General features: G+C 39.6%; 1 protein-coding gene across 1 annotated transcript in view; it reads left to right on the top strand.

Moving 5' to 3' along the window:
• The first annotated feature begins 13,034 nt into the window (after positions 1–13,034).
• MRPL15 (mitochondrial ribosomal protein L15) overlaps positions 13,035–13,593 on the top strand; it is a 7,601-nt gene continuing 7,042 nt past the window's right edge. The window contains exon 1 of the mRNA XM_014544015.1: positions 13,035–13,055. Within this exon, the coding sequence (XP_014399501.1) occupies positions 13,035–13,055 (21 nt within the window). The remainder of the gene's footprint in view (positions 13,056–13,593) is intronic.

Genomic DNA, 13,593 nt, shown 5'->3' with positions numbered 1-13,593 from the left:
TCTCTCTCTCTCTCTCTCTCTCTCTCTCCCTCCCTCCCTCCCTCCTCCTCTCCCTTCCGAGCTCTAAAATCAAGAAAAACATTTTTTTTGCCCTGGCTGGTTTTGCCCAGTGGATAGAGCATTGGCCTGCGGATGGAAGGGTCTTGGGTTCGATTCCAGCCAAGGGCACATACCTGGGTTGCAGGCTCTATCCCCCAGTGTGGTGCGTGCTGGAGGCAGCCAATCAATGACTCTCTCTTATCATGGACATTTCTCTCTCTCTCTCTCTCTCTCTCTCTCTCCCTCTCCCTCTCCCTCTCCCTCTTCCTTCCTCTCTGAAATCAATAAAGATGTATTTTAAAAACAAAAACATAGCTACTCCTGTAAAAAAGTAAGTACATAAAAACATTTTTTAAAAAAACTAACTGAAGCTGGAAAGGAAAACATTCAGTTGTCACTGAGAATGCAAAACTTATCGGTGGATAATGAGATAGTGCTTATTTAAGTGTGAGACTAGATGTCCCTTTTCTGCAGGGGTATCTCAATGCATATCAAATACATGGTAGGCTAGGGTCTGACATAGAAACACCCAAAGGCAAATGCTCTTGTTAACGGAAGGAAGAGGGCCTCTCCCTGGTTGCTAGTGGGAGTGGAATTCTTGCCATAGCCCAAGAAAAAGAATTTTCTGAGACTCGTGGGAGAACAAGTGATTTTTATTTCCCTAAAATTAAATCCCTGAGTTTCCAAAGTCCGTTTCCCTCATAGAAGATGTGTAGCTGGGGCTTCAGTAGAGCTAACATCAGAGCCAGTGTCCAGAGTTTCCTTTCCACGTTGGAGCTGAGTCCAGTCCCTCATCAGACTAGTTTAGCTTGTGCTTCCTGCTGCAATCCATTAGTCCATTGCGTGTGAGGTCCACATTGCATGGGCCATATGGGCAAATGCAAGGAATCTAAGAGCGAGCCAAGAGCACCAGAGCAACAAGAGAGCCAAGCGCACAGAGAGAGCCCGGAGAGTGAACTCCTTGTTTAGGAGATTATGTCTTCCCAAGTTTTTGTGCGCTTGCAGTGGCCACACTCATTCTGGCAAAATGATCTTTGTTCCCAGGTGTGACTGACAGATAAGTACCTTCCCTATGTCACCCCAACTTTACTGGGCATGATGTAGTATAATATAGTATCTTCCCTTTGTTGGATCCCTTCCCCCAGTGTTTTGCAAGGAATAGGCCCGTGGTTCCCCAGGGAGTGCAAAGTTGCAGCTTCCTGGTGAAGCTGCCCAAATGACATGCCCATAATGTCTGGCCTTCCCTTTGCTCCTTTCCCATTATTAATAACTTGCTCATTAAAATGGTATCACTCTGACCTTTAAGAGTTTACAATTCCCTGGAGAAACTTAAAGGATATATACAATCCTTAGGTAGTACAGTATAAGATAGGAAAGGAAGCTGGTGAACATAAAAAAAACAACAGCACAAAAACCACTTCACTTTAATTCACATGATGACCAGAGAGCTGGAGGGTTGAGGGTGAGGGGAAGGGTGTCTCATTCATGTCATATTATTCTTGTCTTGGATTTGAGTGCTTAGATTTGAGAATTTTGTGGACTCTCAGAGATTTTAAGTTCATACTGATTTATTGACAATAATAATGTGACTCACATTTCACATCCAAGTGTATATTTAGAGTTTTAAGTATTTGGTTGTGTTGACCCTCAGAATGAATGGTGGATAATGAGATAGTGCTGATTAGTAAGTGTGGGACTACATGTCCCTTTTCTGCATATAGCACAGCTGTGATGTTCCCTGGCTGTGATGTCTCACAATTGAGCTGTTTGCACCAAAGTAAGTCTCTCTCCCCTCACCGCATCCCAAATTGGGGACTCCAGGCATTGAATTTTGGTGATGACAGTCTTCAGGTGACAGATGTGATGTTAATAGAGAAAATAATATCTTTAGCTCTTACTATGAACACAGGACATTCCAAATCACTAGAATGTGAATTTTCTATAATGTAATATCAGGAGCCACCAATTGGTTCTATCAATTAACTTCCATTAACGGGAAGTAGGACAGTTCAGGTTGAAGTATTTCAGTCATCCTCCCCTCTTTCCAAGTCCAAATACTACTATTCTTACAAGGTTCATCTAAGCTCTACATTCTTTAAGCAACCTTAGTGTTCTAATTACAGTTGACCATTGAACAACACAGGTTTGATCTGGTGGGTGTACTTATCACAGATTTTTTTCCCAGTAAACATAGTTTTGGCTCTCTGTGTTTCCAGGGTTAGCATCTGGGGATTCAACTAGCTAGGGATGGAAAATACTGTTCAGGAAACTACATATGAGGCGCCCTGACCTTATGCATTGATCTACACTATCCTATATAATAAAGAGGTAATTCGCAAATTGACCATCATGCCCTCACACAAGATGGCCACCCCCATGTGGTCACAAGATGGCCACCACAAGATAGCCGGCAGGGGAGGGCAGTTGTGGGTGATCAGGCCAGCAGGCAAGGGCAGTTAGGGGCAACCAGGCCAGCAGGGTAGGGCAGTTGGGGGCGACTGGGCCTGCAGGGGAGGGAGGGCAGTTGGGGGCAATTGGGCCGGCAGGGGAGCAGTTAGGCATCAATCAGGCTGGCAGGGGAGTGGTTAGGGGGTGATCAGGCTGGCAGGCAGGCGAGTGGTTGGGAGCCAGCAGTCCTGGATTGTGAGAGGGATGTCCGACTGCTGGTTTAGGCCCACAGGGATTGGGCGTAAACTGGCAGTTGGACATCCCCCAAGGGGTCCCAGATTGGAGAGGGTGCAAGCTGGGCTGAGGGAAATTTCATGCCCTGGGCCTCTAGTCTTTTTTTTTTTTTGTCCCCCATTCCCTCCCCTCTTTGCCCACCTCCACCCAGCCTCAGCTTCCACCCCCTCCCCTGACCTTCCCTACACCCAGGCCTCTAGTCTTATATAAAGAACTTAAGGGTTGAAATTTTGGTATCCACAGGGGTTCTGGAACTAATCCCCTTGGATACTGATGGATGAGGGACTTTTGTTAAATTTGGGGGAAGTCAATTGTTATATGTGGATTTTCTACTGTGGGAGAGGGGGGTGCCCCCAACCTCTGTGTTGTTTAAGGGTCAACTATAATTTATTTCTCTCTTTCCCAAGTAAGAGAATGAAATAAATATAATAATTGAAAAAATACAAAATTATCATTATTTTAAGATGACTATACAAAGGGAAAGTTTAATCAAAGTAATTTTAAAATTACTAACAAGAAAATTCAGAAATATAGCCCATTACTAAATCAATATACAAAAAAGAATGTTTTTTTCTAGCTACAAACAAAGGCTGGTTAGACTATCTGATGGAAGAAAAAAATACTCAGTAGAAATTTTAAAATATATATTTTGGCAAAACTTAAGAATGTACCAGACACATATCAGGAAAAGTATGAAGCTGCCAAGATAAAGAAAAGACAAATAATTGGATAGGAAGATGCAATATTATAAGGTTATCAGTTTCCTCAGAACTAATTGGCCAATACAATTTTCTCCCAATTAAAATATCAATATCTTATACTTTAATAAAAAGTGCTTTGAATATCCTAATAAGATTTTTAAATTTTTTTAAAAAATATATTTTATTGATTTTTTTACAGAGAGGAAGAGAGAAAGATAGAGAGTTAGAAACATCGGATCAGCTGCCTCCTGCACATCTCCTACTGGGGATGTGCCCGCAACCAAGGTACATGCCCTTGACCGGAATCAAACCTGGGACCTTTCAGTCCGCAGGCCGACGCTCTATCCACTGAGCCAAATCGGTTTCGGCAAGATTTTTTAATTTTATAAAATAACTCTAGCCCTAGCTGGTTTGGCTCAGTGGATAGAGTATGGGCTTGCGGACTGAAAGGTCCTGGGCACATGCCCGGGTTGTGGGCTCGATCCCCAGTAGTGGAAGCAGCCGATCAATGATTGTCTCTCATCATTGATGTTTCTATCTCTCTCCCTCCCTCTCCCTCCATCTCTGAAGTAAATAAAAATATATTTTAAAAATAAAATAAAATAATTCTAAACTTTATAAACATGAGAGAATTAGAAGCTAAAAACCCTTTTCTTTTGTCTTGTCATTTCTCTATAAATGTATTTCCCTTTGTTGAAATGGTACATAAGTGTCTATGTCTGACTTGCTTTTCATGTCATTTCTGTGAGGGCCTCCCATATGTATCTGAAGTGAACTTTTTTCTCCTATTAATCTGTCTTGTGTCAGTTTAATTTGCAGGGCCCCAGTCACTGCACCTAAGAGAACAGAGAAAAAAGATTTTTCCCTCCCATCAACGTCATCTAGAATTACAAAAGTTAAAAGAATAAATTACCAATGTAAGAAAGGACAAGCAGAATATTTACTGAATGCCCTTAGTTACTTGGATTTATTTCTAAACAGATCTAAAGCACAAAATAAAGAAATATATACATAGAAAATAAATAACCACACAGAATAAACAGGTACATGTTAAGGGTGGCATTTCAAATCAGTGGGGAAATGCTAATTTTCCAGCAACTGATATTGGAATAACTGGAGAATATTCAGATGGTTCCTCCATTTTTCTTCCCACTGAATTTTAGGTAATATCCAGAAGTGGAAATTCAAGTGATTAACACTTAAAAGGAAGTACCTAATTATCCAAATAATTTAAAAATGCAAGTTAAAACAATTTACTACTTTAGACCTGTTATAGACAGTTAGACAAACATGAGCAGCGCAAAGATGATGGGCCAGGTACAGAGGTCACCAGAGTGGAAAGACCTGAATGCCTAGCAAGGGGCAGAAATGGAAAAACAAAGACCTTGACCCCAGGGTAACCTTTCCTCCCCTAGCATATCACTTGGTCATCAGTTTAAACTCTCTGACCTTTTCTTCCCTAAAGATAACATCTAGGCCTCAGTTGTTTTTCAGCTCTTAGCCCAAAAAAGGAGCAAAACCAGACAAGTGACGCATTGGCTGATGCAGGACCAAGGGCATTGACTAATGACCCCATGCCCTGGCACTGACCAATCACTGGAGAGCACGGCCCTGAAAGAGCACTCCTGGAAAGCTGATGAATATTCTACTGAGACCCTCCCCTGAAACTGCCCCTAAAATGTCTACCTGCAAGAGAGAGATAAATACCCTTAACACAGATAAGGACCCCGAGAGTGCTCTCCCCAAGGAGAGGACCCCGTTCCTTTCCCTCCCCCCTTCTTCCCTCGGAGGGACTCCAGGAGACTTGCAACCAGGGGAGCAATGGGCAGCAGCAGCTCATCCTGGGCTAACCCCTGGACCTGTCTCCAAGGCCCCCTTTCTCTAACTGTCCAGTGAGCAAAGAAGTCCAGCCTAGGCTCTCCTGTTTCTTCTACGTCCTTCCTTGTATCACTGTCCCGAGTGTGTTTTTGCTGCGGCCAATAAATTCTTGCTTGCTTTATTGTGCTTTGTCTCTTTTTTCCTCCCATTAATTTTATTTTTTTGAGAGAGACGCATGTTGCCGGTCACGGGCACTCTGTCTCCTGATTGAAATCTTTCCTTTAAGAAGATAAGAACCTAGGTCTCATCATCTCATCAGTATCAGGCACATGACATTGGACAGAACAAAACAAGGTTAAACTGCTAAAGGGAGTACAAAACTGAATGACTCTGAAAGAACAATTGGGGAAGTTCTAGTAAAGTTGCAGGGTTGTGTAGCTATGACCCAACAACTCTACTCTGGGGGTCTACTTTGGAAACCCTCCCATATGTGTGCACAGGGAAACATATAGGTATATTAACAGCAGCACTCTTTGTAAAGTGAAAAACCAAGAGCAACCTAAACATTCATCAACAGGAAAATGGATAAATTCACTGTGTCACAGTCATATGATGAGTTATTATACAAAGGTGAATATGTATAAACATTACAAAAACACCTTTACAAGAAGTTTAAAAACATTATTATATATTTTAGCTCTTTCTGCAGTTTTATTTAGGTATGTGACATACAATGAACCGCAAAGTGTAAAGTATACAATTTGATAAGTTTTGTTTTACTATATACTCCTAAAACTATCACCACAGTCAAAATAATGAACATCACACACACAAGTTTTCTTGGGCTCCTTTGTTATCTATCCTTGCTTCTTTCCTCTGTGGGGAAGAGACACATCCTTAGGAAACCTCTGATTATTTTGTCATAATAGATTCATTTGTGTTTTTAGCAGTTCTTTCATTCAGCATCATTGTTTAGAGATTCATCCATATTGTTGTATCAGTTGTTCATTCATTATTGCTAAGTAGCATTCCATTATGTATATTTTGTCGACCTGTTTACCTGCTCCTGGACTTTGTAGTTATTTCCAGTTTGGGGCTATTATGAAGAAAGCTACTATAGCGAAAGCTAGTATATCTGATCAAATCTTTTGTCTATGTTTTAAGTGGGCTGTCATTATTATTGAGTTATAAAAATCTTATATTTATTCTACATATGAGTGCTTTGTCAAATACATATTTTGAGAACACTTTCTCCCCATCTGTGACTGGACTTTTTTTTCATTATCTTAAAGCTTTTAAAGAGCAAACGCTTTTAATTTTAATAAAGTCAAATGTATTGGTTTTTCTTTTTATAGTTTATATCTTTTATTTCAGTTTATGCTTTAAGAAATTTTTGTTTATCTCAACATAACTAATACTTTCTGCTAGGCTTTCTTATAAAATATTTATAATTTACAAAAAATAAAAAACAAAAAAATTTTAAATAAAAAAATGAAAGATTTATAATTTTAGTTGTGTGAAAATGAATAAAGGGAAACTTGATTCAAAATGGAGTCAGGAATCACAAAAGGAGTGATTTCATGGACATACCATTCATGGCACCTAATTTAACACACCCCAGCAGGAAGAAGCTTTCTTTACTTACACCAGAAGGTAGAACAATGATTTTTTTTCTTTGCCCAACAACCACTCAGCCAATGAGGAACTGCCACAACCCCGAATTCTCACTCTCCTGCAATAAACTTCTTTTCAAAACTCCCTCTTTCAACTTCCTCCCTTCCTGTATCAAAATCACATTCACCTCCTTTGTTCTCTGGACTTGCCTATGGTTCGCCATAGTTTGCATGTTCCAAATTGTAATTCCTCTGCTATATGGGAAACTCAAGTTCCCTGGCTAAACCACTTACTTTTTTGTTTTTAAAGGTTGGCAGCTTTTATATTTAAGATGTTTATTATGACCCATTTTGAACTAATATTTGCATATGGCATAAAATAATAATTGAGATGGATATTCCAGTTTTATTTTGCATATGGCCATCCAATTTTCTATCACCATTTATTGAAAAGATTATCATTTCCTTTTGAATTTCCTTGGAATCTTTGTCAAAAATCAGTTGTCCACTGGATATCCACACACAAAAGAATGGAGGTGGACAGCTTTCTCACACCACATACAAAATTTACACACATGGCTCAAAGACCTAAATATGAGTTAAAACTATAAATACTTTGAAGAATAATACAAAGGTTTAAATCTTTGTGACCTTGGAATAGACAATGGTTTCCCAGATTTAGATAGAAATTTCTCCAGAGGAGATATACAAATGGCCAACAAACATAAAAAAACGCTCATATTAAGCAACTGTTGAAATTCAAATTAAAACTAAATGAAATACCACTTCACATTTACTAGAATGACTATAATAAAAAAGGTAGATAACAAATGTTGGCCAGGGGTATTAGGTTATAGGTTTGTTTGTTTATTTCTTGTAATGTTTTTATCTGGTTTTGGTATCAGGATAGTGCTGGCTTGCCTGGCCAGAGTGGCTCAGTAGGTTAAGTGTTGTCCTATGAGCGAAAAGGTTGCTGGTTCGATTCCTGGTCAGGGCACAAACCTGGATTGTGGGTTTGATCCCCGTGTTGGGACACGTACGGGAAGCAACCAATAATGTTTCTGTCTCACATCAATGTCTAATCTACTTTCTGTCTGTATATATTTCCCTAGTTTAGGAACTTCATGTAAGTGGACACATACAATATTTGTCCTTTTGTATCTGGCTTATTTCATTTAGCTTGTTTTCAAGATTCATCCATGTTGTAGCATGTAGCAGATCTTCATTTCCTCTTAAGATTACACTTGTATTATACACTACATTATACACTACATTTTGTTTATTCATTCATCTCTTGATGGACACTTGGGTTATTTCAGTGGTTCTCAACCTTCTGGCCCTTTAAATACAGTTCCTCATGTTGTGACCCAACCATAAAATTATTTTCGTTGCTACTTCATAACTGTAATGTTGCTACTATTATGAATCATAATGTAAATATCTAATATGCAGGATGGTCTTAGGCAACCCCTTTGAAAGGGTCGTTCGACCGCCAAAGGGGTCGCGACCCCCAGGTTGAGAACCGCTGGGTTATTTCAACCTTTTGGTTTTTGTGAACAATGCTGCAATGAACACTGGCATACAATTATTGAGTCCCTGCTTTTAATTCCTTTTGATATAAACCTTGAGCTTTCAATACTTGATTTTGATGTGTCTGGGTGTAGACTTCCTTTAATTTATCCCACTTAGATTTTATGAAACTTCTTGTATATGTAATGATTTCATCATATTTCAGAAGTTTTCAGTCAGTATGTAGTCAATAGTTCTCTGCTTTTTTCCCTCCTCTCCTTCTGTTACTTCCATTACACATATGTTTTCATGCCTAATGGCGTCCCTCAACTCTCTAAGGCTCTTTTCAGATTTATTCATTCTTTTTTCTCTCCATTCCCCATATTTCATAATCTCTATCAATCTATATTTACTATTTTCTGATTCTTCCATCTTTCAGTTCAAATTTATTGTTGGGCTCCCCTTGTGAATGATTATCCAGCCATACCCTTGATGTTCTTTCCAGAACATGCTTTCTCAAATTTTTGCAATATGGATATGCTGAGAATTTTTCTAAACTTTAGTTTTGGTTTCTTTTTCTAATTCATTACCCAGTTCTGCAATTTCAGGAATTTTTTACAGCAACACCCTACTTCCTGGTACCAAAATCTGTATTTGTTTTCTAGGGCTGCCACAACAAAGTACCACAGACTGGGTGACTTAAACAACATAAATTATTTTTCCCCACAATTCTGACAGTGAGAAGTCTGAGAACAGGGTGTTGGCAGGGTTGGTTTCTTCTGAGGCTTTTCGTCTTGGCTTGTGGATGACTATCTTCTTCCTGTGTTTTCACAACGTCTTTCCTTTATCCAGGTTTTTGTTCAAATATCATTTTCTTATCAGGACATGAGTAATTGTGCATTATGGCCCACCCTAATGTCCCCATTTTAATTTATCTTATGAAAGACACTTTCTCCAAATACAATTACATTATGAGGTACTGGGAGTTAAGATTTCAACATACGAATTTTGCAGGACACAATTCAGCTCATACATCCTTCTTGGCATGAAACCTGCATCCTATGAGCAAGCTGGGGCGTGGGCTCTCCAGGCCCAATATTTTCAACCTGGCACCAACCATGGTATAGCTTCCACTCTAAGAGTAAGGGCGAGTTGGGGTAAAAGGGCTTCAGCTCTTTTGGCTGAACTTGCCTGGAATAGAGCTTCTGTAACCCAAAGCTGAGAGTATTAGAGATGCCAGTAGCCTACTCTCCCAGGGAAAAACTGTCACCCTAGTCTGGGAGCTAGGAGGAGGGAGGAAATCCCATCTTCTTGTTCATAGCTGCCAAAAGTAGAGTTCTATCTTTCCAAGCTGGGGGATGGCTGGTGGTGTTAGGAGTGGGACATGGCTCAACTGGCACAGACTCTTGCTGTTCTTACCAAGACTTATTAGGTTTTCTTGAATAAATGTTTCTTCATTTGCTCTATGTCAGAACAATTTACAAAGAAATTAAATATTAAAAAAGATTTTCACCACTGAAGTGATTGTTTCATTGGTGGAATGTTCTGCCAAATCCTTACACCACCATTCCAGAAGTCCTGTCTCTTGCTTCTTGAATCAGCTAGGATAGTTTGTGGCTTTCAAAGAATTTGCTTATTTTATTGAAGTTGCTGAATTTATTGGCATAAATGTGTCCACTATATTCGCACATCTCTTTCAATGTTTAAAGGATCTATAGTGATGCTTCCTCTCTTTCCTGATATTAGCAGTTTGTTTTTTCTCTTTTTATCCTGGTTGGCCTTGCTTGAGCTTTATCATTTACCTTGACCTCAAACCAAACATTTTTTTTTGTTTAATAGATTTTCTCTTTTTTGTTATTTTCATTGATTTGTCATCTTTCCCCTTTTTCTGCTTATTTGGATTTATTTTGTTCTTTTTCTAGCTTCTTAGCTTTAACCATTGATTTGAGATTTTTCTCTTTTCCCCCCCAATATGAGTGTTTATGCTATAAATTTCCCTCTAAGACCTATTTAGCTCCATGCCACAGATTTTGATATGTCATGCTTTCATTTTTATTCTGTTCAAAATATTTAAAATTTCTTCTTTGATTTCTTGTTTGATCCATGAGTTATTTAGTAATATGTTTAGATCCCATGTATATGGGGATTTTTCAGATATCTTCCCGTTATTCTTTTTAAGTTTAATTCCATTGTGGTCAGACATTATAGTTTGTATGATTCGACATGGACAACAGTGTGGTGATTGGGGGGGACGGGTGGAGGTGGAAGAGTGCATAGACGTTAAGTGGTGATGGAAAAAATAAAAAAAATTTAAACAAAGTTGAAAAACCCTATAAATCAGCGGTTCTCAACCTATGGGTCGTGACCCCTTTGGGGGTCGAACGACCCTTTCACAGGGGTCGCCTAAGACCATCGGAAAACACATATATAATTACATATTGTTTTTGTGATTAATCACTATGCTTGAATTATGTTCAATTTGTAACAATGAAATTGGGGGTCACCACAACATGAGGAACTGTATTAAAGGGTCGCGTCATTAGGAAGGTTGAGAACCACTGCTATAAATGGATATTTAAAGTACTTACATTATTTAAATTGCATTGTTTACCATGAGAGAACTAAAATACTGGAGTAAATAGTTCAAATTATCTAAATCTTCATCTATCATAAGATAAATGAATAAATGTCAAAAATTGATAAAACAATTAGCCCCAGCCAGTGTGGCTCAGTTGGTTGGAGTGTTGTCTCATGCACCGAAGGGTCTCAGATTCAATTCCCAGACAGGGTCCATACCCAGGCTGAAGGTACAATCCTGGCCTTGACAAAGGCCAATCTTTACCTTAAGAAGCCTGTCTATTTTATTGTCCTTTTGCATCTAAGATAACATACCCTTGGAATTCAGAGAAATGTTTTCAAGATGCCTCAGGGCACACCCACACACCAGAGCCCAAGACCACAGAATCCTTCATTGCTATCTTGTTCCCGGAATACCTTGTCTACGTGCTGTAAATTAGCGTAAAAATTGTTAACTATCCATCAATGTAAAAGAAGTATGTATCTCTGCGTTTTACTCTTTATCCAAAGTCAGAGATCCCCCCCCCCCACTTCGCTTTCTCCTGCCTCCCTAATCTACCACCAATGAATTTTATGTAACCCTCCTTATGTTTCTTCCTTTGAGTCTAATGTATAAAATAAGCTGTAAAACTGCCATTCTCTGAGCATTTTCTCAATCCCTTGAAATTTTGCTTCCTGGCAATAGTCATCAGTTTGGCTCAAACTTATACAAATTCTCTATATGTTTGGATGTTTCTTCTGTCAACACTGCCCTCCAAAAATTTCTCACTTTTACTATTTGTTTGTTTTAAAAAAATATATATTTTATTGGTTTTTTACAGAGAGGAAGGGAGAGGGATAGAGAGTCAGAAACATCGATGAGAGAGAAACATTGATCAGCTGCCTCCTGCACACTCCCCACTGGAGATGTGCCCGCAACCAATGCACATGCCCCGACCAGAATCGAACCCGGGACCCTTGAGTCCGCAGGCTGACACTCTATCCACTGAGCCAAACCGGTCAGGGCTCGCTTTTACTATTTGTGATCACTAATAGGGATCAGCAGGAAAAACTCCCCAGAAGATGGTGAAATATAAAAACAACAACAAAAAAGAAGAAAAGGTGGTCTTCTGTATTACCCTTACCTAAGACAAACATTGAGAAGCTGACATTTTTAAAGTAAAAATGTTAGGAATTTTGTGCTGCATATATTCAATTTTTATATTATAAAAAATACTAGTTTTATAATAGGAGGCAGTGGACGTTTGAATCCTGGCTCTGCTGATGGTTGTGAGGCTTTGGTCAAGCGACCCAACCAACCTTTCTAAGCCTTAAAGGGTATTAGCACCTACCTTTACTATTAGACTTGAGGCACCTCTCACTGACACCAGAGAGGTGTTACCAGATAGCCCTGAGTCAGTGGGAGAAGGCTGTTCCCAATCTCAATCCTTGTCTTCTCATATAAATGAATTTATACTAGAGATCTTGGCTGTGTTGTGAAAAACTAGTTTATTAAAGCATGTACCTTTACTGAAAAAGCAATGCAAGCAAACCTATACACCTGGTTTATGAAGCACTGATAGGCTCTCAGCTAATTTGAAGAGCGAGTTGGGTGGGGGTAAGAGGCGTTATATACCCTCCTGTCTATCTGTTAGGTTACTGCTTTTTCAGGGATATAGGTTTCAAAATTCCTTTGCTGAATATTTTGGTACAGATTAATTCTCAAGGCCCTTTTTTACTTTGTTGTGGCCCTCCCAGAATTCTGGAGAAGCACCTGACAACTTTATCTTGCCAAGCCTGAGACTGCTGGCTTCTCTGCTGAGGGAGTAAAATGCCCTTTTTTCTTTTCTCCTTTCCCCCTCCCTTTCTGCATTCACTTGTTAGGGAGGTTTTTAACCATTTGCTCTCGTGTCCTTGGCTGGGGAAAATAATGGCTTGTTAGTTATAAATTGCTGCAAATTGCCCACACTGTCTGGCCTTGTTTTAACTTTCCCGTCACAGTTTCTCTATTCTTCCTGCCCTGGAATCCTGTGACATTTACCAATGGTTGTGTAGTCAGATAATCGAATAAGACCAATTTAACACAGTGCCCTACATTTATTTACCAAGCTTCGGCATGCTCCTATCATTGTTAATAGTAAGTGAAGCCAGTATCCCCGTGTCTCAGTCAAAGCCTTAGAGATGCAAACGGAAGAGGACGCTTCGTTGGAATCTTGCTCACAGGCTGGTATTAGTCAGGCATTTAATAGCCGGACCCTAATCTTTCATTTAACTTAAAAAACAACATTAAAAACATATAACAACGACCAAAAATATTAAAACCATACAATTGTCCGTACCTATTTGCACATATTCAGTTTTATTTTCTTATCTCACCATATGCGATGACCCAAGGTCAAAGCTAATCATTTAGAAGAGCGTTATTTTATTCCAGGCTCCAGGTTGAGCTCAGAGAAGACTCCCTCAAAAAACTCAAAGATTCCCTAACGACAGCGTATTTACTGGGGGCGCAAGAGGACGTAAGTTAAAAGTCCGACCTCAAGAATCGAACTCTCAACAGAAGATCACAGGCCCACGTCCCCCCTCCTCCTCCAAAAGCCGGACTCCAGGTTCCAGGCGCGACGGGGGCAGACCGCGCCGCGGACGCTGCAGTACGACAGGGGCGGGGCCGCGGC

The sequence above is a fragment of the Myotis brandtii genome, unplaced genomic scaffold (genome assembly GCF_000412655.1).
Source record: "Myotis brandtii unplaced genomic scaffold, ASM41265v1 scaffold1102, whole genome shotgun sequence".
Lineage (NCBI taxonomy): Eukaryota > Metazoa > Chordata > Mammalia > Chiroptera > Vespertilionidae > Myotis > Myotis brandtii.
This window is presented reverse-complemented; position numbering and strand designations above follow the sequence as displayed.